Source organism: Chroicocephalus ridibundus, chromosome 5 (genome assembly GCF_963924245.1).
Source record: "Chroicocephalus ridibundus chromosome 5, bChrRid1.1, whole genome shotgun sequence".
NCBI classification, from domain to species: domain Eukaryota; kingdom Metazoa; phylum Chordata; class Aves; order Charadriiformes; family Laridae; genus Chroicocephalus; species Chroicocephalus ridibundus.
Genome location: NC_086288.1, coordinates 78,786,193 through 78,810,448, shown reverse-complemented (window position 1 = coordinate 78,810,448; position 24,256 = coordinate 78,786,193). Strand labels below are relative to the sequence as shown.

The 24,256-nt window shown below is 38.9% G+C and overlaps 1 protein-coding gene across 23 annotated transcripts in view; it reads left to right on the top strand.

Moving 5' to 3' along the window:
- The window catches only part of TENM3 (teneurin transmembrane protein 3), a 1,409,904-nt gene that overhangs the window by 1,067,983 nt on the left and 317,665 nt on the right, over nucleotides 1–24,256 (top strand). For 21 of the 23 annotated variants that reach the window (XM_063335478.1, XM_063335480.1, XM_063335491.1 and 18 more), the window contains one exon: nucleotides 13,659–13,961. In XM_063335478.1, coding sequence (XP_063191548.1) covers nucleotides 13,730–13,961 — 232 coding nt within the window. In that variant the 5' untranslated portion in view covers nucleotides 13,659–13,729. Of the gene's footprint in view, nucleotides 1–5,440; nucleotides 5,555–13,658; nucleotides 13,962–24,256 lie in introns of those variants that run through there. The other 2 variants (XM_063335483.1, XM_063335484.1) reach the window with 2 other exon arrangements.

Sequence of the window (24,256 nt, the reverse complement as noted above, 5' to 3'; positions counted from 1 at the left end):
GAGGACTGGTTCGCTCCTCTTAGATGGCTGTTCAAACCCCCAGGGGCATCTGCTAAAGGGGAGAGGAGGGAAGGGAACGCTGTTATGGTTGCTATTTCCCCTCATTTAAAAAAAAAAAAAAAACAAAAACCAAAAAACAACAAGAAAAGCTGTTCTGTGTGATTTATTTTCTTTTTAAATAAGTTTTACACTGAATTTCTTGTAAGCATCTGCCAAATCCGGTTGGCTTCCTCTTCAGTCAACGGGGAGAACATAGACTCCCCCAAAAGACTCCCAAGTCTTTTTTTTTTTTTTTTTTTTCCCTGTTGTTGCACAAGACCACAGGCTCTGTAATTTTATCACTGGGATTCTGGCAAACAGTACTTTGTGAATCTGAATTATGTCTCATTTGACGAAGCCAACCTGCTTCATGATTTCATGGATAACGCGTTCAGAAATCGGGACTGACAGATTGAATTCTAAGAAAACTGTGTTGTGTCCTACCACGAGCGTGGTGCACACTGAACCAGAGGGCTTAAGCTTTCAGGACTGACATCCCAGTGAGGTAAGATACCACTTCATTAGTTCTTTAAGTTGTTGCTGTTACTGAATCACTGTGACACAATCTCTAATTTAACAATTCTGCAGGACAGTCAGCACCCTTTAAACCAGAGTCATGTACCAGCCAGTAGTGTTTTTGTTGTTGTTGCCATGTTGTTGTGAAAGGTAACTAAATGCTTTAAACAGGAGCTGGTAGATTCAGCCTCACAGCAACGTGTTTGACTTGCTGATAGACAGAACTTTTCCTCTTTTGAGGCAGCAGCTCCTGATAAATTTGGCATTTCTGCCAAAAGCTACTAATTTCTCCTTTAGGTACACAGGAACACAGCCCTGTGGGGATAACAGGTAAGACAATACAGAGCAATACATAGTTATTACTAGCTAGAGATGCTGGTTTTGTTTCCATAGTAAATTTCATTTTAATTGAGTAAATAGATAAAAGGAATTTGGAGGCAATTACAGTTTTATGTTTTTCTAGCTTCAAAACCAGCGTAGAATTTATCTCCACGATGGCATTTTGCACATCTGACTAATTGCTGTGTCACCTAAATTTAAAAATTTTCAGCCATGTCTATTTGGATAGGGGAGATTCCCACTTTTCTTTTTGAGGGGAGGGGGAAGAGAGACTATTTAAAAACTGAACTTACGTAGTTCTAAGAACATTCTTGCCTTGCTCCTTCCTCCAGTACTTCCTAGTTATCTTTGTTTGGTCACTTTTACCATAAAGAATCCATTATTGTGAAGAGACAAATTATCAGCATTAAAGTGTTTTGGAATATAAAATTGCTGAAGGTAGTCAAATTAGTAACTTAAATTTCCCAACCTGGCTTATCTTAAGTTAGCTACGTAGTGGGTTTTGTTATTTTTAGATTCAAAAGAAGATGACTTCTTATAATATTTTCCCCACAATATGTCCTTCATAGTTTTTTTTATTTTTTTTATATATTTGCATATATGTAACATTTATTTTACATGTATACGTATTTATATGCACATGTACACATTTCACTATATTTGTCATGCTCAATTAAGCTTTTTAGGCATTAGGGAAGCAAGATCTGATGGTTCTGTGCCTAGTCAGGCCACAGAGCTATAAAACGTCTCCTCACCTTTGCAATCTCTCTCTCACCTGCTTTGCTCTAGTCTCCATCACTGTTTCAAACTCTCTGTGCAAGTCTGTCTCTATTACAGCTCTGCTTGGTGTTTCTGGGCTTGTTGGGTTTGGTTTTTTTTTTGTTTGCACTACTTGCTGTCTGCGTGTGAGAATTTTTAATTCTCTCACAAATAAATATTAATATATATTGCATATGCTTAAATTCAGGTAAATGGAGATCCTAACTAATGTAAAGGAATATTAAGATTTCCTTTATCCTTCCTGTTCCCCCATATGAAAGATAAACTCCCCAAATACTGGTGTATATCCTATGTTAAATACTTTTCTTTCTGACACCTGCTTCTCGGAAACCCCAATTAACTTAGACACACACAAATTGTATCACTAATCCTCCCCGACAGCTCCGTGCAGCACAACAAAGCAGTCTGTGCGTGAATTGGAGGTGTGGAGTCGCCCATTCGTTGTTCCCAGCTGAATGAGACCCCCCCAGAAGATGAGTATGTCCGGAGATGATGATAGCCGAGTGGTGTGAACCCCTTCAATCGCCCTGCTGGGTGTGCTTATCCTTTCACCTGGATGCGTTAAGAGCCTATGATATTCATCAGACCGGCTCCAGTCTCAGGGCTTATCTACATCAGTGGTTTTAAAAGTGCACTCTTCTGCCAGCATCGCTGCATCTGCACATTAAATTTTGCTAGCTTAAGCTATGGCTTGTAGTAAATTCAACTATGTTGGCCAAACTTTTCAGTGCAGACTGGATCTGTCAGTACTGTACGTTTTAAGTGTGCTCCTCGGCTGTGTAAATACAGAGACAAGATTTTGATGCCGCCAAGCTCAGGTGCAGGTACCGGGTGTTTTCTCCCTTTTCTGATGCCTGCATTTCTTCAGTCCTAGCCCACCCATCAGCAGTAGGAGAGAAAGATCAGAATTTTCCTAAAAGTTTAAATGCTTCTGAATGTAGCTAACGCAGTTGAGGGAACTTCTCGGATGTCCTACTATGCCACAGGGTCCTTCACTTTAGGATGGATGTGACCCTCTCTACTCCATTGTGTACATCAAGAAACTTTCCAGATCCTGCCTTCATCTTGTGAATGCATCTCGTACCCTCTTTCTGTTCCCACAAAAAAATACCTCAAGACAATTCAGGAAAAAGTTAATGCTTGGAAGAGCCTATAATGGTATGGCGTCTATGTCCTTAACTAGAGAGTAAGAAAATCACACATAGTTTCGTATTAGGTATAAGGCCATGCAAATAATGAATTAGTGATAGTTCCACTCTATGTTTTGTATTAAAACGGAATTAGAAATATTTGAAACAGGATGGAAATCAAACTGCCTGCTCATCCACCCAGGTGGTACGTATGGACTTGTCTGGGGCATCTTGACTGTCACTGTGGGAAAGATTCTCTTCCTCCTTCTGCTGGTGCTTTCCTTGTCCTTGTAAATGCTCCGAAGCCTGCAGTGTTCCTGGCTTTGTCTTGCACCTGTGCTTGCTAAACTTACTTGGTAAGAAATACAATTACCCACAGTTTAGTTCCGGTCTAACTGAACCATGGAGCTTCTCTACAAACTCATATTAAATCAAAAAGGATTTCGTTGATAATTGTTAAATATTTTCATTATTCAGTTACAGTTAATTGCCCATGTGTTTCGCGTTTAACTTTCCATTTATTTTATTAAGAGACTTTTTTAAAGGAGAGAAGTTGCCCATCCTTTAAAGGTCACCTTGAGATTGGTTGCTGAAGTGAATTGTTGCTTTAGTTAGAAGGACTTTTAATCAATGATTGTACTAAGAAATTCTGAGTGTATCTTAAGTGGGGAATTGAAAGGTTTAAAGAAGCAACTTCCCTCCCCTCCCAAAGCATAATGTGAAGCTGCTCAACACTTAGTGTAGAAGCTTGTACTTTTTTTTTTTTTTTCCTCTTGCAAAATTGGGATCTTCAGGCAATGAAGCATTCTTTACAAGTCGAGACTGGTTTCTCTCAGAGACATGAGCGCAGTGGACTGGGTGCCGGCATTGGGCTCTGCCGGCAGCAGCCCGGCTGCAACCCTGCGGTAGAAATTGGGCATGTGGAAGCGCAGCTGGGTGCCTCACCTACAGGTAACACACACCAGCAAAAGAGGAGGTCGGTTTGAGGTAGTTCTTTGGGTACGTCCCCAGCTTTGCATTTATTAAAGGTTAATTGTTTGTTCTTTAACTAAACAGAGAGGATTTTGGCTGTTAGCCAGCTAGGGCCATGCCAGAGCAGGCTGTGTGGACACTCTCAGAGAGAAACATGGTCCTTTGAACAAAATTGCTAAGTGGTGTGGGAAATCTTGTGTCTCACACAGTTAGCCAAAGGGACTTATTTTAAAATGCATTATTCTTTTGTTTGCCCTAATCAAAGTCTTAGTTCTGTTGAAATTGGAGACAAAACCTGGGAGGTAGGAGCGGAATGGGGTGATTATAGGAGAAAGAGTTTTTGTACGACCTTTAAGGTAAGGCTAAAAATGTGATGCTTTGAAAGGGATGGTTTGAAAGAGAGGTAGAACGGGGATTATGGCAAGGAAGTGAATCCAGCAGGGCAAACAACCTCCAGCCTTTCCTGTCTGCTGATGTTGGCTAGTACTGAAGAAGAGACAATTAGAGGTTGTGACAAGAAGATACAGCTTGTGCAGAGAGAGACGCAGGAAACTGGGGAGTATATAGGGAGACATGACAGCTGATACAGTCTGAATAGACGGGATAGTTAAATACACTAGTAGGGATTGCTAATGTAAACTTAATCAAGTTACACAGTGCTTTACTGCATGTTGTGTAGGCATTAGCTAATAAATTTTCACTCCACGGTGTTAGGAGTGGTAAATGAATGTTGTGGCAGGATGAGTATACAGCACTCCCCATGTTTCTGGGGGGATTTTTCGTCATGTTTGGGACTTTTCTTGCTTGTGTCTGTGTGGTTTTGATTTGTTGCTGTTTTGAGAAGGAAAGTCAGGGCAGGGGGGCAAGGGGCTAAGTTTGAACAAAACAGCGTTCTGAGCATTAAAAAAATTGGCAGCGTGCCTTAAACATCTTACTAGTCACTCTCTACTGAGGTGAGTCGCTAATAATTCTCCAGGTTTCCAGGCTGCAACAGTATCCTAATTATAGTGTGACTGGGACTGAAGAATCCAGCTACCCGTCAGATCATTGTGAAAAGAAAAACCATTTTGTGAATGTCCTCTGTTTATGTGGCATTTCAGTTTTGACAATGAGGAGCTGTACGTGGAAAGAGAGGCTGATGGTGCATGTGTATCCTGTGTCATGCGATCACAGCAATAGCTTCAGCTCTACCCTTTGCTCTTTCTTCTCACTGCTGCGTGTCCTCACTGACATCCTCATTGCAGTTTCCGCAGGTCCTCCTTTCATTTCCAGACACCTTCACAGTGATATTTTCAGCTCAGTCCTGCGACTGTATGCCCAGCTCTTGCATGTCACATGTAATATACCTCATTTCCCTTATAGTGACTTGAGAGATGTGTTATTTTTGAAACCTCGCTACTGTCAGATTGTTTGAAATTAACTCTGAGTTGTTGAAGGGGGAGTTGAATGATCGACAGCCTGTTCAGATGGTGAAGCTGACACACCGATAGCTTTGTTCTCCAAACAGAAATGCAGAAACCATTGTGCTGTGCTCTCTGCTTGGGGACTCGGGGACTGTTGCACCTTTGCTGATGCTCATGGCTTCTCACATGTTGTTCCTGTGTCAGGTTCTCCACCCCACTTGTTTTAGTTTTAAAATTCCCTAGATTTCTGTGGCTTTGTTCCTGAACAAAAGTGGACTGTGCGGAAGAGCTCTGAGCTGGTGCAGAAGTAAACTTGGGAGGTACGGTTCAAGAAGGAATTTATACTTGCATAAATCAAGAGACCATTGAGATGGGGTGAGTAAGAAGGGAGGGGGGTAAATTCTTGTCAAAAGGATGGTGAAGGGAAGGAGCTGATGGCATAAAGGATGAATTTCAAGTTTAAATGAGTGGAGGAAAGTATTTAGGCCTTTTTAGTTGCTGCTGAATAATGAATTACCCAGTGCTGTCTCTCTCAGAATTTATTACTTTCCTCTGAAGTAAATGAGGCACAAAGTTTCTCCCTTCTGAAGTTTTCTTTGTTCTCTTCCTCCACTCAGTTTTTCCTCTTAGACTCTTCTCTCTCTCTAGGCTTGCTGTATCACTTGTCCCCAGTGTTGCTGTACTGGATGCTAATTATTTTTTCTGCCTCCACTTTCTGTCCTGAACTCATTTTGGTGTTCATTTTCTCTTTATACTGCAGCATTTCTGCTCTCCTAACTTCCTCTGCCTCTCCATCTCTCCATCACGTAGTCTTACCGTCATTTTCCTTACAGGAGCACACCACATTATTTCACTCGTTTTGGTCTTCGTGTTCCCGTTCTCACTTAGCTCTCTCAGCCCTTCAGAAAAAAACACATCTTATTCAAATCCCTCAGATTAGAGTCAGACATTTCCTCTTGAGATCAGAGTTCACAAGGTGGAACAAAAATTGTCAGTGTAACCCCGTACTGAGTTCCTCTGAGGAGGCTGTTCTTGTTTATGCAAGAGATAAGCAGAGTAGTTTATCTAGAGCAATTTATCCAGTGTTTTAGCCCTCCCTCCTTGCAAGTTGTGTTTTTCTGCAGGGCCTGCTTGGCAATTTAATAGCCAGCACAGCCCCAGGCCATATCCCTGCGTAGCCAACTTATGGCTATTTTCAGTTTTTTCTTCGGAAGGTTTTCAGCCTTGCCGCATGCAGGGCTTCCAGCCAGCAGGAATAGCTGTAGCTCCATCTCAAATGCTGCTGTAGGAGCTTCGTACCCTCGCAGGAAAATGCCATCCGGAAAAGTACTCCCTCCACTCCCATCAACACCAAGAGTGCATCATCTCGTTCTGCTCATATGAGGGGAGGCGTGAAGTCTTCTTTCCTTCTCCCCCCTGCCCCAAAGGTTTCAATTTTAAGTAATGGCAGCAAAACTGTTACACAAACATTAACCTCTATGACTAACCAGGACCCTGCAGAACTCTATCTTGCTCATTTTCCTGACTCTTATTGCAATAAACTTTTATAATGAACATAGAATACGTTTATTTGTTGTTTGTTCTGTCTCTAATGAAGCTGAGATTTTTAGATAGACTATGTGAAGTAACTTTTTACTAACATTACATTCTGTAGTGATGGTAGATAATGAGTGCTTTGTTCCCCTGATGCAGAAAAATGCTTGAAGAATAGGCAGTATTTTTTACTGGTCTTCCTTTTTATTTTTTTTTTCCTCCTTTTTCATTTTTAATTTAATTCTAAAATGTAGGATTAGTTAGTGACTTAAGGAGGCTTTTGTAAAATTTTAGTTTGTGAACTGCTTGTCTGGCAGGCCATCTGTTTCCCACTCCCCCTTAAGAATGCTGACTTCGGATGCATCCTCTCTCGTCTCTGTGCGGGAAGACAGACTTTTAATATTAAGAAGTGAGTTTCCAGATATGATGACCTGAAATATCCATGTATTAAGAGTCATCAGTTTGACTAATGGCACACCATGGCTACAGATCATCCTAAGCACCTCTTCAAAGTGTCATTTTTCCAGCTCCGTTGATTTCTGACATATCTCACTTTATCAGCCATTGAAGTGGAAATTTCATCACTCTTTTATGCCTTTTGAGTTTTTCTTAGTATTTGTTTGTAATAGGTTTTATGGGTGATTAGTTGTGTGAATTGTGAGTATTTTTTGGTGGACAGGAGATTTCCTTAATTTCTGTTTGATTTCTGCATATCACTCTTAGACTTTTTAATCTACTTGTTACATATATCAGCTAAATTTGCTTTGTTCTTTTGCTGTTAAAAGGCATGCAAGTATTATACCTAGTGCAAATCATAACAAATGTAATATTTATATTAATAAAAATTACAGATTAAAAGGAAATTATGATTAAAATTAACAAATTACACTTGCATTAATGTATCTATTCAGCAGCACTACTTAAACGCTATTTTCAGCAACTGTTGTCAATGCTGAGAATAGGCACTGACTTGACTTTCAGCCCATAAAATCTTCTGCTCTTATTTCAGACAGAAGTTCAAGCCTGCTTCTTCTCGCAAAAGGCTTATGATTCTTTTACTGCCTGTGTGTATGTGGTAGTTTATCATGAAGGAAAATTTGTTCCCGATCTAAGCAAGCATTCAGACGCTGATTGTATTAAGGGATCAATGTGGAAGGATCAATGATTCTTAATTTGTAATAATAGTAATTAGTAATAAAAATAATAGTAATTCCATAATGATAGTAATTCAGTAATAATGATGCAGGCTTTTAAATGCAGCTGGGAATACTAGTGTTCTTAGGAATGTCTAAATTGTTAGATTTAGGTGTTGGGAGGGAAGGTTGTGGTATGTAATCTTACAGTTTCTTCCCCAGCTCAGTTCTGCCGGCCTCGGGAAGAAGGGTTCTGCTCTGAGCCGCGTGCTGCTTTCCTTGTTCTTCCTTCTCCTGGTGAGGCTGAGTAGGAGAGGGCTTGTTTGGCATCCTTAGAACAGTATGTCTTACTCTGTTACTGTTCTTCTGTAACAGAGAAATCTACAAGTTTTATCCTCTCATTTTTGAAACCTTTTCTATTCCAGCACTGTATATGTTAAAATAATGACATGTTATTCTCAGAACTAGTTCCATTTTTGCTTTTGAGATTTCTAAAATGGATATATACATTGAAAGGGAATATAATGCACACGACTGTAGATCCATAAATCTGCCCTAGCAGTGACATAATCTTTTCTATACAATTATCTCTTCATTTTGATAGCAAACATATTTTATTTCTTAAATAAAGAAATATTTGTATATAAAGAAATAAAGAATATTCTTTATTTCTTAAAAGAAATAAAAAAGAAACTTCGTTATTTCTTTTTACTACTTTGCGCCTATGTAGCTTTTTAGATATCAAAGAGCATAAAACATTGAGGTATGTTTAGACTTGTTAATCATTTACCTTGGTGTTCGCTGAACCAGCTTTAATGCTGGGAGAAGGTTCTCCGAGTGAGAGATGGGGAGGGAGCCCTGCGTACGTCAGGCACAATTGCCGTCCTCTTGCCAAACTGTAGTAACCCTTTGGGGAACTCGGAGATGAAGCTGCTGAATTAAATGCAATAATTTTCCATAACAGTTTAGAAGGCCTGCAGGCATGCTAAAGTTGCAGCTGGGTGTTTTAGATAACACTTTGTAGCACGACCCTAATGCCTCGTTTACATCTTGGCAATTAAAATATATACTACATTTTATGTCTGTTGTACTTTTCCTATATTGCAGTGGAGGGCTTTAGTGTTGAGGCTTTTTTATTGTAAAAAAGGGCAACTGGTTCTTTTCCTTGTCACTACAGTGACTCTATTTCACGTTGCAATAGGTGATTAAGAGAAACTGCTGAAAGGTTGTGCTGAGGAATTTTAAATATGGTGTAAAACTTCTACCTCTGCATCAGTCAGCTTTGTCTGTGTCTGAGTCTTCAGTCATTGAAGCTCCCACGGCATCTTCGACACGTGTGTGGTTATGTCTTGTGCTGTGTTTTGGGGTTTGAACTTGGGCTCTCTACGACATTTTGAGTGAAAAAAGGGATTTTGATAATTTACTTGTTCTGATTATTATTTGTACACACCTTATCCGACTTGGTAATTAAATGTTGTGCTGAATGATGTTGGAAGTCTTCAAAGTAGCCTGGCACATAAGGGAATGAGCTCTCTGGTCCCAACGAGACCTGGGCACGTACAAGAAACGCTTCTCTAGTTCTGCTGCTTCCTATGTAAATTAAGTTAAAAGAAATATGTATTAGTTTAAAAGAAATAAGTATTAGTTTAAAAACAGGCATCTCCACTTTAGGGTTTTGAACCGTTTTTGAAATCTGGAGTGATGCTGGGAAGGTGCATCAGCTAAGCTATGTACACAAATGGGCTGGGCATGAGTCTATAAGAGCTGATATGTCAGTCTGGTGATCAGCATGCTCTCTCCTGTTTAATCCAGCCAGGAGCCCGTGACATTGGGCAGATCACTGAAGAGGTCGCAGGAGATCCCAGTGCTCGGTGACACAGATGAGGATCCTCGGTTCTTATACTTAGAAAAGCATCAGACAGAAACTTGAAGTAGTGGCATGCAAGAGCGAAAGCTTTTTTGATTTTCTTCAGTGTATGCAGGCCATTTCACGTTAGCATTGTAATACAACATGCAACAGTATTTAGTATGGCTGTTCTGACATCCTTTTGTGAGTGGGTGAGTTAGTAGTTCAATAGCTTTGTAAATATTGCTCTATGAAAATTCTTTCATTTAATTGGAGCGAAGCTATTCGATGGACCATAAATATTGACATATGGGCAAAAATTACTTGCAGATGAAGGCAAGTGTTTTTTGTAACATGTCACAAAATAAATTTAATTTTATTTGGTTTAAGATTTTAATCTGATTTGTCAAAAAAACTGTCCATGCGTCAAATTAGTTGCTGTGTTCCCTTGAGTTTGTATTGTACTCATTACCAATATTTCATCTGAGCTTCTTCTAAGATATAGTAAAAGAAAGCTAGTCAGTGCGTTCGGGTAACCCCCCCCATCCCCCGGGATGCAGCTTTTATGCTATAGGAGACAGGGGAGAAGAAAAATGAGATATGTTCAAATTTGTGCAACAGTGGTTCATTTAAATCTGAAGACTTGAGTGGGAACACTTGTTAATATTTTAACTACAGTGATCTTTATAAGAAAGGAGCTGAGCAGATGCAGTAACTGACAGTTTGGGTTTTTTCTTAAAATGTTTTTCTCAATAACTGAAAATGTTTCTCTAAAATTAGGGGTGAGAGGTGTTGTTGAAAAGGGGGAGGGGGTGGAATTTTTGAGGGGACCAGTCAGTCCTGCGCAGTCCCGAGACTGTAAAACATCCCACCGCAGAAATAAGACTTACGGTTCAGCTCTTTTAAAGCCATCTGCAAGTCTTCCTTTGTTTGACTTGTCATTGCTGGCTTACTGCTTAAACGTTAACACTGATATCTCCTTCTGTATTCTGCAAATATGTTTGTGTTCTCTCTTTCTCTTTGTGTTCTGATCATGGTAGAGAACGTTTATTTGTAGACAGATCTTTAAATAGCTTTTATTCTTGTCTCCTCCTTTCAGATATGTGTGTTCATTCACTGATGAAATAATTTCAAGGGCATGAGACCGAGGATGTTAAGTGTTTCCTACAACTCACGTAGATATACTAATTATTTTTAGATATTACTGAAGGTAGACAGGTGTTTTCTATAATGTCAGATTCAAAAAGATCAGGCTCTTAAATCTTGAAGGATTTTTTTTTTTTTTTAATGCCCACAAAAAAATCCACTGGTCTTTCATTATTGTGACAGTGTAACCACTGTTAAAATGTCTCCATAATGAGATGCCATTAAACAGCTTGTATTTTTTTAACCTTTTCATTCTTTGCCTGGAGAGGCAATAGATAACCCAGAAAACTGCCTTTTGAAGTTTTATTGAATTCATTGACTTCCGTAGGAAGCAGACCAGTACTTCCTCATGCTACAGCACAGATTAAATCTTTGAGGATTTTAGCTTGGTATAGTAACAACATATTGTGCAAAAGAAGGGTTTGGCTGGGTGTTTTGGTTTTGGTTTTTTGACATAATAAAGGAGCTTGGAAACGTGGAAAAAAAAATCGAAATTATTTCATCTTTGATGATGAATAGTGTATGTCAGTTTTCCCATGGCACAATTTAGAGACATTAGGAATTAGTGGCTTTTTAAAGTCCTGAAATGCTTAGATGAAAGGGGAGATATGCTTCCATGTGAAGTCTTTACGCTGCAAAAGAATACCTGTGCGTATCTGTTAATAATGATTTTTAAAATCACAATTCAGTTTAGTGTTAATAAAAATGTCTCAAAAAATGTTTTTACATGGAAAGAACTTTCATTCATTAATCAATCAAATATTTTAAAATCTGAGTATTTTATATAAATTAAAAAGATGTGCCACATGAGCATGCAGACATCTAAATAGCCATAAATTTAATAAACTACTCTTATAAAAATTTGCTTTTTCTGATCATGTACAAATATTTCAGTTTCTTTCTAACCACTTAACATTTGAAAAATGTAATAAATATAGAAGACAGTTTGCTTTAATGGAAGGCTTTGTAGCTTTGTCTTTTAGTCTAAATTGAGATTCACACAGGTCAAGAAATGCAAGAGCTTTTCAGAGAATTTCAAAACAGAATGATAAAAGACGCTGCCATTCACAAACTTGAATTACGCTTCTGCAGTAAATTAAATACTCTCTAAAAATCTTTTCAAGGAGTGACAACTAATTAGTTTATTTGATATTAAATGTTTAAAATGAAATAGTTGAAGAGTTCTAAAGCAACCTTGTTTTTGCTGAACAGAGTGCAAATGGAAGTGGCTGTTGCTTTGTGATATGTGCTGTAGCCTGTTGTCATGGTTTCAGCTGGGATGGAGTTAACTTTTTTTACTAGCAGCTGGTGCAGTGCTGTGGTTTGGATTTGGGATGGGAATAGAGTGATAGGGCACTGGTGGTTTGGGTTGTTGCTGAGCTCTCAAGGCTTTTCTGGCTCCTCACCCCACCAGGAGCAGGCTGGGGGGCACAAGAAGTCAGGAGGGGACACAGCCAGGACAGCTGACCCCAACTGACCACAGGGATATTCCATGCCATGGGACGTCATGGTCTGTGTATAAAGCTGTGGGAAGACGAAGGAAAGGGGGGACGTTGGGAGTGATGGCATTTCTCTTCCCAAGTCACCGTTAGGCGTGATGGAGCCCGGCTTTCCTGGAGATGGCTGAGCACCTGCCAATTCCTTGCTTTGCTTGCGTGCGTGGCTTTTGTTCTACCTATTAAACTGTCTTTATCTCAACCCACGGGTTTTCTCACTTTTACTCTTCCGATTGTCTCCCCCATCCCAACGTAGGGGGAGCGAGTGAACAGCTGCATGGTCCTATCTGCTGGCTGGGGTTAAACCATGACAACTGTCATTTTAATTCTACATCATGAAGCACTTGACTGATAATTCTTCATAAAATAATAAGCTGTGGTATTTCAGTACTTTAAATTGAGGGGATCACCCAGGAGAAAGCACTTCTTGAGACAAAGGAGAGAACTCTGATATCTAAGGTGTTAAACAAGAACTATCAGGGCCTCAGTTACTGGGTGCAGTTGCAAAGTACTAAAATCATCTGAACTGTTCTTCATTTACATGTTTTGTCAGCTGTTTAAAGATATAAAAAAATATATTCTTTATTTTAGCACTTTTCCTTAAAAAACAAAACCAAAATTTCCAAACTATTTCTTACTCTGTCAGAAATAAAGATATTTTGGGTAAGCGTGCAGGACCCAAGAGATGAAACTGAGAAGCCTTGTTTTGAATATTAAGTGGAATGAAACAGTGAAGAAAAATAAATAGTAATAGAAATAAACTGCCTTGTGGAAGTCTTCCTGCATATCACCTATAATGTTTTAGTAGCTTGCGGTGCAATTATGTGTATATGTTCTTGATGAGAATAATTTTCTTAGAATAGAAATGACAACAAAAAGTTGTACAAGTCTGTATACCAAAAACAGGCATTAAAAACAGAAGTTTCCGACAAGCAGGAGGAAATCAGACTTGTCATTAAAGCAAAGCATCCCTCTCCGAAAAAGAGGCAACAACTTACCTACAGATAGACTGTAGGCGAGTAATGTGTTCTTAAAGCTGAAAAAGCTATGATTTTTTACTGCCAGTTCTCCATATGCTTTTGATCTTCTGATCTGTTGTATAAAAATGAGAAGTATTGTGTTGTTGTTCACAAAAATTTATTGCTAATTTTTTTGATCAGGATAGCTCATGCATGAAACTCTGGGAAGTCTTGCAAACGTCACAGAAGTGCATCTCACCTATGGCTGATCAGATCTATCTTTCTCTTCCAGACAGTTAGGAAGCAATCACAGCAATTAGAGAACATTGTAACACATCAGTGGTTGTCTTTCTAATTTTGTTATAGGTGAATGTAAGCTGAATGTAGAGAAGACTTCTAAATAAGCTGGACTGATGTGCGCAGAGAAGGAATGAAGTATGGATGTGAAGGAACGTAGGCCTTATTGCTCCCTGACAAAGAGCAGACGGGACAAGGAACGGCGCTATACAAATTCTTCTGCAGAAAATGAGGAGTGCAGAGTGCCTACACAGAAGTCTTACAGCTCCAGTGAAACCTTGAAAGCTTTTGATCATGATTCCTCTAGGTTGCTGTATGGAAACCGGGTAAAAGACTTGGTCCACAGAGAAGCAGATGAGTATACCAGACAAGGTAGGCAAGATGTTTTAATTCAGAGTGTGTAATTCATTAGTACCAAGTAAACAAGGCATTCTTGCTGCACGAGGAATATGTTATTATACCAGTTTCATGAGTTTTAGTGCCATTCTGCACACGTAGTACACTTGTATCTCCCTAAATAGTTTACAAAGATGGAAAAACATTACGTACCGTCTTTGAAATAAATAATATACGATTCACAGGAAAGTTAAGTAAATGGCTCATGTTGGGCAATGGGTCAGTGACAACATTGCAGACTCAAATGTGAAGTATTCAGGCCTTACAGTTTAAAAACTGGACCCCCAGCATAAATTCAACTCATTAACAGATTGCCTAAAAGTTTCCCACTCCGATATACCTAAAATGTCAATAGCTTCAAAATGAACCAAAAAAACCCAAATACAACTGTTCCAAGAAGCCTAAGCCCTATGAACAGGTTTGGGGAAACAGTGTGTGTGTGGATGAGCGTACAAATAATGCATTAGCTCAGTGTCTTTATCTTTTAGCTCTCAAGGGCAGTAACAGACCACTGTACATTTGGGTTTGTTGGGGGACTTTTTTTTACTGGATATCTCTGATATCTAACCAGATGCTAACAGATTGCTAGAGCTCACTGTTGAATTTCTGAGTCCAGGAATGGAGAGACATGAGAGATATGAATATCTTTGGAGACGCTCAAAACCTGCCTGGATATGGTCCTGGGCAAGCTGCTGTAGCTGACCGTACTTTAGCAGAGAGTTTTGGACTAAGATGATCTCAAGAGGTTTCTTTGGACCTCAGTGATTCTGGGAAATTGCACTTGGCTCTAGTTAGGGTTAAGCACTTATGCGTCACCCTTGGATTCAACTTTGTAGCCTCTGGAACTGGCATTTCTATATTTCCACAACTAAACTACTTAATATAAGGAGGGAAAAAAAAAAAGTTATGAAATGTATGGAGTACTGCAGACCAGCTATCTAAAAGGATAAAGCTAGGCCAAGAGCTGACCGAACCTATGCCTCAGTCTTCTGCATAAAGCTATCTTCTCTTTTATGAAGAAACAAGAATGGATTTAGGGGTAGAAAAAGAAAGCTTTGTCCTGTGAGGAAGTCCTTAGTTTTAACTTTATAAATGCTTAAAAATATTTTCCCCATTGGTGGTTTTAGTTTGTTCCAAGTAGAATAACTTTACATTAGAATTAGAGCTGGGCAGATGGTGTTGGCTTTTTTGCCTTCTAATGTTTGCAAGGGAAATAAAAATATTTCTCTTAGGCTCATGCAACAGAGGCTTGCTGGTACTGTAGCCTGTCTGCTTTCTGCTGTGTGTTTTTGGTTTCTGTGATGCGTTGAAACTTCAGGTCATCACTGCTTCCTAGTTTTTAAGTCATTAGTCACCTTGATCTCATTACTTTAATGTGGTAAAATAATGAGGAAGTTTTCTAAGACCTCTACTGTAGACACTTTCTTACTACTAGTGACAAAATTATATCAAAATAGGCTCCAATTATTTAATGGATTAATAAACTATTGCTTGAATAGAGTACTAGTCTTTTTAAATAGCAATAATGAAATGGAAGAAGCTATGTAGTCTGGCATGTCACATATGATGGTGCACTGGGGCTTGGGGTTTTTTTTTTCTCTTCATTTTCTCTGGAAAAGTACATAATATTTAGCTAATACTCATTGCCCATTATGCAATAAATGACATATCTATGGGTTTGAAATGGCAGTCTGGGATGTGTAGTGTCGTCTTCACCTTTCAGTGGTCTCAGCGCTGTCATCTGTGCCCGTTTGATTTTCCTCGTTGTCCTTTCAATTCTTTTTGTATGGCTTATTGGCTTCCTCTGATGTGTGCTGGTTTAGCACCTTTGGGGACTACCCGCAGGTTTGATAGGGTCAGGTTAGAAAGGGCTTGTTTTGCAGTCTTAGGTACTGTGTTCCGTTGATTCATCTTTGACTGAGAGAATTTACTGCTTCTGACATTGGAAGCATTTTGTGGAAAAGGTGTTCAAGGTCATTCCAAAGGTTTTTAAATAATATATAAAACACGCTTCCCTGTATTTATTTCCCCCCCCTTCCTCTGTCTAGAAATAGAGAGCAGATATGTGGCTTTGTTGACAGTCTAATTACATTCAAGCCTGCTAAATCAACAGGAAATAAATCTAAAAGCAAAAAATGCAAGCTTTAATAAATACCTTTAATTGAAAATTAATTTTTAAAATTAATCATGACCAGTGTTTCACTTTTTTTGCCCAGACTGTGTAAAATAACAATATCAAATTTCCAGTGTCCACTGTCTGATATTTTGGGGTAAAGCCCTTCAAAGCTCTCTGCTAACAGATCAGAACTTTCCCAGCTCTTCTTCCTGAGTTGTCTCATACACGTCTTTGTCCTTCCTGCTTCCCAAAATCTCATGGTAGGAATTCAGAAAGGGATGTTGCCGTGGGAGATAGGTGTGTCCTGTTCAGGGGTAGCTTTATGCCAGGAGATCGTTACTTGTGGAGAGGTGATTCTCCGATTTTCAGTTCCAGTCACAGAATCTTTTTCCTCGTCTGTTGAATTTCTGCTCCTTGAGATTAATTGCATAAATAGAAATAAGAGCCCAGGAATGCATATGTTTGTCATTGTAATGCTAAAACTAGCATTTAAAACATTTAGTAAAATATTTGAACATTAAGTTATTAGTTAACTGGGATTATGATTTTAATTTTGAAAGCCAGTTGATAAGACTGGAAGAGCGGGTGGGCTTGTTTAGGAAACTGTAACTTCATCTAGGTAACATGCTTTCAGATAACATCGACGAGTGATGAGACCTGCTGTGGTCTCCTTCCCTTCTTCCCAAGCCCCTTCATCTTTTGCAAAACTGGGTTTTGGTTTTAAATTCTTTAGATGAGGATTGTTTAGCCTACTATTTTTGGAACTTCTGATTTAGTTACTTATTTTCACTTTGTTGTTAATCCCCACATAAGATTCAAAAAAATTGGTAAGCCTGTGAATAATTAAACTCAGCACCCAGCCATGTAAATGAAGACCATGAGCTTTTTGTCTTTAAAAGCATTTTTAAACTAGATGCTCAATTTTATATTGCGTGTTTGAGAAGTTACCTAATCTCATCCTTGACAATGGATGAAGCACCACGAAAGACTGTTTAATTCCAAGGTGTGAGTATTTGCTGTTTATGTGCTAGGGAGGAAGAAGACACCTATTTTCTTATGCTTTGAAGTATCCAACTATAATGAGCAGCCTGATTTGCATGTACAACTTCTCTAATTGAATTCAGCAACCTAAATGTTTGTATTTTGGAGTATGCCCAAGTATCTTGCTGAATTCAGGATTAAAGCTGACTGTATAAAGTTGAATTTCTCTGTTGTACAGAGAGAAATTCCTGTGTTTACAAAATTAAACTGCTGTGTGAAGTGATGCAAAGTACATAGCAGTCTCCAATGCAAAAATATCTGAAAATGTGACATAAGTATGGAGTGTGAGGGAAGGACTGTAGAAATATAGAATGTAGTATTTTTAAAATTACATTTGGAAAAAAAATAATTGGAAGTAGTAGTATAGCAATATGAAAATAATTTGAAGGAGATCATGAATCGAACCTGGACTCAAAAGAACTGAAAAACTTTTTATTTAGTAAGAAAAATACAGGCAAGCAAAAACTGTATTTTATTTTCCATCAGATATGTGTTAAAGGGTAGAGAGCAATATGCAAGACCTCTTAAGTAGTCATTGTTCCTTTTCAGAGAATCTTGTCGTTGCAGGACAGTACAGTGATTCTACAGAGGGCTCCACATATGGTGTCAGTGAGTTTTTGCACAGGAGCAGGAGGCTGACCCATGAGCGCAGGTAGCAGGATCTGCACGTGGTCACGTTTTCATGCAAAATAATCGCAGCGCTGTTTGTGAGCCGTGTGTGAACTGAAAAGCTGAGCTGCAGGACACCTTTTGCTAATAGAAAACTCGATGAGGTAGTGCAGGTTTTGTTAAATTTTTTACTTTTCGAAAGCTTGAGTCAACTATGGTTCTAGCCTGCAGGTAAAGTTATTTGGTCTTTCTAGCTGGCAGTGAGAATGAGTTCACCGTGTTTATCAATCAGAACAATTCATTGTCAACCAAACCTCAACATCAATTTATTCTCATGCTACCCCTGCAGTTTTGCCGGAGAAAGTACTTATATGCGTGGTTTTGTGCCTTTACTCTTCCAGAATACTCATGTGCCTAAATTAGATTAAATGCACTAATAACTCTTTGGAGCTGCAAAAAGAGGGGCTGAACTTACCAAACAAGCAAAGAAAAAGAATTTCTTTTCTTCACAATATTCTGGGTCACTGCTAGCAGGTTGCTGAAAAGTGAAGCCGTGTACAGTACGTTACAGTGTGCGGATGTATCATAGCTGTCGTTCAGCTGCCACTCAATGACAATTAGATTTACACGCTAGAAAAATCTCACCATTCAGTGAAAGAGGGTCCTGAAACAGTGATATGTATGCTTCGACAATTTTATTTTATTATTTATTATTTTCCACTGTCAGGGATACATTCTTAAGATTTCAAAAACGTGAAACATTAATTGCAACTTCTGTCCTACTGTAGTATGTCTCCAAAGTCTATTGCTTTTAAATGCTAGCTGCTTAAAATGAGTTATTTGGATAGCAAAATGTTTAATCTTTTTAGTCTCCATAAATGTCAACTGTAGGATTAAAGGATTTAAATGGTCATGTTTCTAAACCTAAAGCTTGAGTACTTTAAACTCACCTATCTGAAGCAGTGGAAGGACAGATACGTAAGACCATTTTTGACCTTGCACTACCTTTGCCTTATTGATAAGTAGATTTTGACTATTGAGAAGGCAAGTGATTCTCAATAGAACTGAATCAGCCTGCTTTGCAGATTATTTACAAGAAGGTATGAAATAATATACAAGTGACTGCGTGATCTCCCAATGAGCAAATTAATCACCGTTCAGTGACATGGCAAGCGCTGTCCCTCAAAATCTGAGGCAGATCTTAGAATTAGTGTTTTTTGTTCCCGGCTGCAGTGCAAGATGTGTCCTGATTGTCATCGTGACAGATACTTTTTTGTTATACTGAAACACGGCCACCTGCAGTACCTGCCCGATTTGAGTGGATAACTTCTGTAAGCAGCATACGGTGCCAGTTTGTTCTGAATAATTTTGTGGCCTTGAGCTAAGCACATAACCTTCTGCCAGAGGTGGGTTTTTTTTTTCCCTCTGTAATACAGGAATAATAACACCCACCTCACAGGCGTGTTGGGAAGATTAATTAGTTTATGTTTGCAAAATGCTTTGAAGATGAAAAGCGCTGTAAGTGCTAAGTAATATTATCATCTTTCATTGCTATACTAGTTACTTCTTAAAGCAACAATAAGAAGTTAATTGGTTTTCAGGTTCCAGGTGATAAGGATCTGTTGACTTTTAAAGTTATTCTATTAGCTACAGAGTGGTACCAAGAAAAACGTTTCACTTTTATTTGATTAGGAGTATATTTAGCTCACACTCAGTGATACGCACACTTGCTCTAAGGTATTCATCTAGTTGAAATTGGCCCCTTGTGGGTCATGGTCTGTAGATGAGCTACAGATCTGGAGACAAAGGGCAATTGTGATTCTCCAGGGAAAAATCAACCTTGGTTATTGGCAGGAGACTGCTTGATCAGGCATTTCTACGCAGCCTTGGTCCACAGAGTAAAAAACCTTGTCTTGTACTAGTCCAGTTGCAAAATAAGAGAATTAAGTTCTTGATCATAATGATTAAGGATTTATAAGGTGAGCAAGGGGCCTTCACAAGGACTTTCAGCCTCATGGAAAGGAAGATACTGTAGAGGGTCAGTAATTGCTTTTACATCTTTCCGTAGTTCATATACTGAGATGTATGTGCCACTCCTGTTCATAATACAAACTAAATTGAGGACTGGTGAGATAAATGGATCACATGCACGGCCGTGAAAGATGACTTCGGCGAGTTAATGTCTATGGAGATAACGAAGCTAGAAAAGTGTGCGGTTAGAGATGGGGTGAGGGGAGGAATGGAAGAGACTGAAGAGTCCCATCTGTCCCATCTGTTGGTTTAGTACTTGGGGCTGTAGGCCAAGCTGTGAGTGATCCCTTATTCCATCACTGACAAATAAATGTGGAAAGCGAAGCAGAGGTGTAAAATAGGAATAATTCCTCAGAAAGTTCTTTGATACTTTCTGAAATTAGTTTGTAAAGTGTCACAACTTACTGGCTTGAGAGCCAGTACTTAGCATTACTGAGCTTATTGAAGCTGGAAGAGGAAATGGCAGAGCTACAGGAACACGTTTGCCCCAAATTTTGTCTGTCTTTTTTTGTTTTGCAGTGCCATAAATATGTCTGAGTCATAAATCCTTCCTTGTCTTCAGCATAATGGACATTTTGATAGAAAATCTAAATTAAGACAATGCTACACTGCATTTATTTTGGGGTTTTACAGAATGGAAACCCTTTTGGGGGAGTCTGTCAGCAGTGTGAGTGAGAGGCAGTAAAAGAGGTTTTCATTTCTGCAGAAGGCCTTGGGTCTGTGCTCTCTGATCTTTCTTCCACTTACCTACAGCGATGGTCTGAGTGTCTCATTCTGTCCATGCATTGCAGAGCACGTGGGATGCTTGTTTATGAAGTCCTACAAATAGAAATGTATGGGGCTATTCTAAGTAGGTGTGTTGGGTTTTGTCATTGTACCAGTTCAGAGCCTGTTGAACGAAACAAGTTTTCTACCATGCTGTGAGACCTCTGCCCACTTGTGGTGGCAGACGTGCCTTGCCCTTGTGGAAAGGCGGCAGTAATGCTAGAGTTTTCTCTCCTCCCCGTATGGAGGGGAATAGCAGTGAGCCTGGGCTCCATTTTGCATGCTGCTCTTCATGCTGCCTCCTTTCTCCTCACCTTTTTTCCCCATTTCAAGCCGTATGTCATGTCATTAGCATCGTGCGGACCTTAATGTGGCAGTTCATACCTGTCAGATCCATGGTTGTAGGCTCTTTGCAGGCTGGGTATCCATCATCTCCGCATTACTTACCCTTGGGTCATATTTTCTTCACATCTATCAAATTTATGCTTTATTCGTATTTTGTAATAAATGGATGCTGAGGTGTTGATGATTTGGTCCCAGGACCCAAAGATTAAGATAGAGGCCTAAAATGTCTATACTGTCTTTCCGATCATCATCAAGACTTTGTGTTTCTTGCTACTTGTGGAGTTGTATTTCTTTTTTAAATCCCCAGAATCCTTTTTTTTTTTTTCCCCCTTGCAGCTCATGATCTGGACAGCTGTGTTAGCTTCTCTTGATTTAGTTTGTATATTTTGTAATCATAGTCATGAAACCCAATTTTTATATAAAATCCCCAAATTTGGAACCGTAATGCTTAAATTATTAATTCGTTTACTGGAACACCATTGCTGATGCTGTAGCTTGAAGCTTTGAGTTGTGCAATAGTGAAATTACCTTCAGCTGACTTTAATCTTACTCTGCGGTAACTTCAGAAGGGCTTGATGAACAGTCCTTTATCCTTATACTGGATTAAGAAGTGCTTCTTATGTTCTAGTCTGTGGATTAGTACGAAGGATCCCTTGCCACCCTCAAGCCTAACAGGGAATAAAAATACGAGTCTCCCATACAGCACAGAAGAGTCTGTATGTTTGAACCGTAATTTGGAAAACCAGTGGCAGGAAGACATTGTGTTTCATTCGCATTGATTCTGCTCTATTTCTTAAAAAAATAAAAATGTTCCCAGGCTAGCATTTCAATCAGTGTCTCCTTGTGATTCTGTAGTTTAACGCTAGTAAAAATACATGGCCGGTTTAAATATCAGATTTGAAATACTTTATTTCCCACAAAAAAATAAGTGTGGGATGGTGTTGTTCTTTTTGGTTGGTGTTGGTTTTTTTTTTCTTCTATAATCGACTCCAGTTTTGAGTCTTACCTAAAGCTTTTCTACCAGGAGTGGCACAGTCAGTGCAGCTCAGAGAACTCACAGTATCTGGCATTAACTCTTTCAGGAGTCACTGAGACCACCATGATTTAGCTCCCCACATGCTTTTGAAAACCCATAAGGAATGGGAGAACTGTGTGGTTCAGAATAACGCACACTTGAAAATTATATGCACAGTTGCTAAGATGTAATTCAATTTAATGCTCTTTGTTATTATGTAGTTTACTGGTTATAGTGGAGAAGCAACTGTCTGTCGTACGAATCTTACAGCTCCACTCTAAATCAGATAATGACAAGAAAAGGAGGTTAAGATGGAAAAGTGAATAGAGCGGAAAGGTCAGGAAAGAGAGATTAAGAGGTGACAAGGAAGAACGTTGTGATGAGTGAAGAGAAAAACACGGGAATTAAAAACAGGAGGAAAATGTGATACAGTGGATTAGGATGGTTTAAATTTCACAGATAATTTTCACAAAAACAAAAGAGAAAATCAGGCTGAAGTAATAACAACAAAATGCCAAATCAGAAAGAAAAAAATGTTAACACAGGCAAAGCTCATTACTTGTCAGTCTTCACTGCGATTTCTTGCATCCTAGAAAACAGAACTCTGCAAGTACAGCTTTGAAAACTCCTTTTTAGTAAATATATTGTGAAGTTTGTCTGACAGAATGGATGGTATCACGTCTCTTACTCATTCTCTCTTCAGTGTAATTGTATTCTATCCACCTAACATTCTGACTTCTGTAGACAGCATTTGTACACTTCTTATCAGCGTTTTATAGAGCATCCAAGGGCTCTGTTTTGCTATTTTCTTTTTAAAAATCTTTGTCCGTTTTATTTCCAGCAAATTTGTTATTCTACGGTACATTTACTTTGATGTTACGTCCTTCCTCTCAAGGTCTTTCCTTACAAAGGACCACCTTTGTAAGCGTACCATATCGCGTTTGCCCCAGTAAATGGAAAAAAATTATTTTATTTACAAAGAAGTTACGTGTTTTTCCTAAGAAACCAGCTAGAATTGACACTTGAAAGTAGATCCCACAGGATTGCATGGAATTCTTGTTAAACCGGTCCAGCTCTGCTTTGATCATTTAGGAAGGTGACATCTACCCCGTGTTCTCAGTGGTGCTGTAGTGACTAGCTTGTACCTGGAGAAGAGAAGGGACGGTTTTTCTGCCTATTGTTATACACAAAGAAGTTCCATTTTCCGTCTTTGACTAGCATGTAATTGAACTCTGTATTTTTCAGGAATTAGTGAACAGGCCAGCCAATTTGCAGTTACGGAGCTATTCTTTCACAGCTGTCATGTGTATGAGTTAGGAAGGCAAGGGACTGTTGAATCAGGGCAGTAGTCTTGAGCTCTTGGTTGTACAGACATACCGAGAACAAACTCCAGGTAAGAAGCTTCAAATAGAAAAAGCAGTCCCACTTTATAATGTTTAAACACGGACACAAAAGGAAGAAATAAGTACTTTTCCCATATCAAAATAGCAGAAAACAGCATGGTCCTTGCAGTAGCACTTTGACGTCGGTGCTGATGATACAATAAGCTTTTATGGTAAGCATTGTATTATGAGGACATGTTTGTTTGCAGTAATCTGGAGACAAAAGATAAAAACCTGAGAAAAATATTTTTCCTCATTTGCTTTCTAAATAAATGAGACTTCTTTTAATTAAAAAAAAAAAATCAGGATTAAGTAGGGCATTGAGGAAAGGTAAGGGAGAAGATTGGTTCTCCTATGGACTGTGATCATAATTTTTCACATGTATAGCTTTCACAGCTATAAGAAAAACTTGTTTCACAGTTTTTCTTAGTTTAGTGTAAGTATTTTTGTTGCGCATTATCACAGAGTGATTATAGGGAAAACAGGCTTGATTTTTGAATGGCATAAAGGAGTTATAGGCAGATTGAAGGAGGCAAGATACAAAGGAAGACTAGATTAGAAGAGGAACTGACGAGTGCTGAAGGATGCAGCAGACAGGGCATGAAACTTCATCAGAAACATAAGCAAGAACCAAACTAAATGGAATTTTGAGTGTGGATTTGGATGGGTCTGGGACCTCTGCCCTTTTGGCACTGCGTCTATCCTGTTACAACAAAACCAAAGTCAGCAAAGGCACTCAAACTATAATTCCTCTGGTTTAAAAGGTAGGGGTGTGGGTGTATTTTTATGCTAACTAGGTAGATACTTTAGAGGCTTTTCAGATATTTTTTTTTCTTTCTGTCTTTTCCACAATAGTCTATTGTTGCTGAAACCTGACTTGTCAATTTATCAGTGGTTAATGAATTACTAAGGACAGTGCTGATGTCTGGAGATGCTGACAAATTCTCTGTTGAATAGTTTTTGTTCA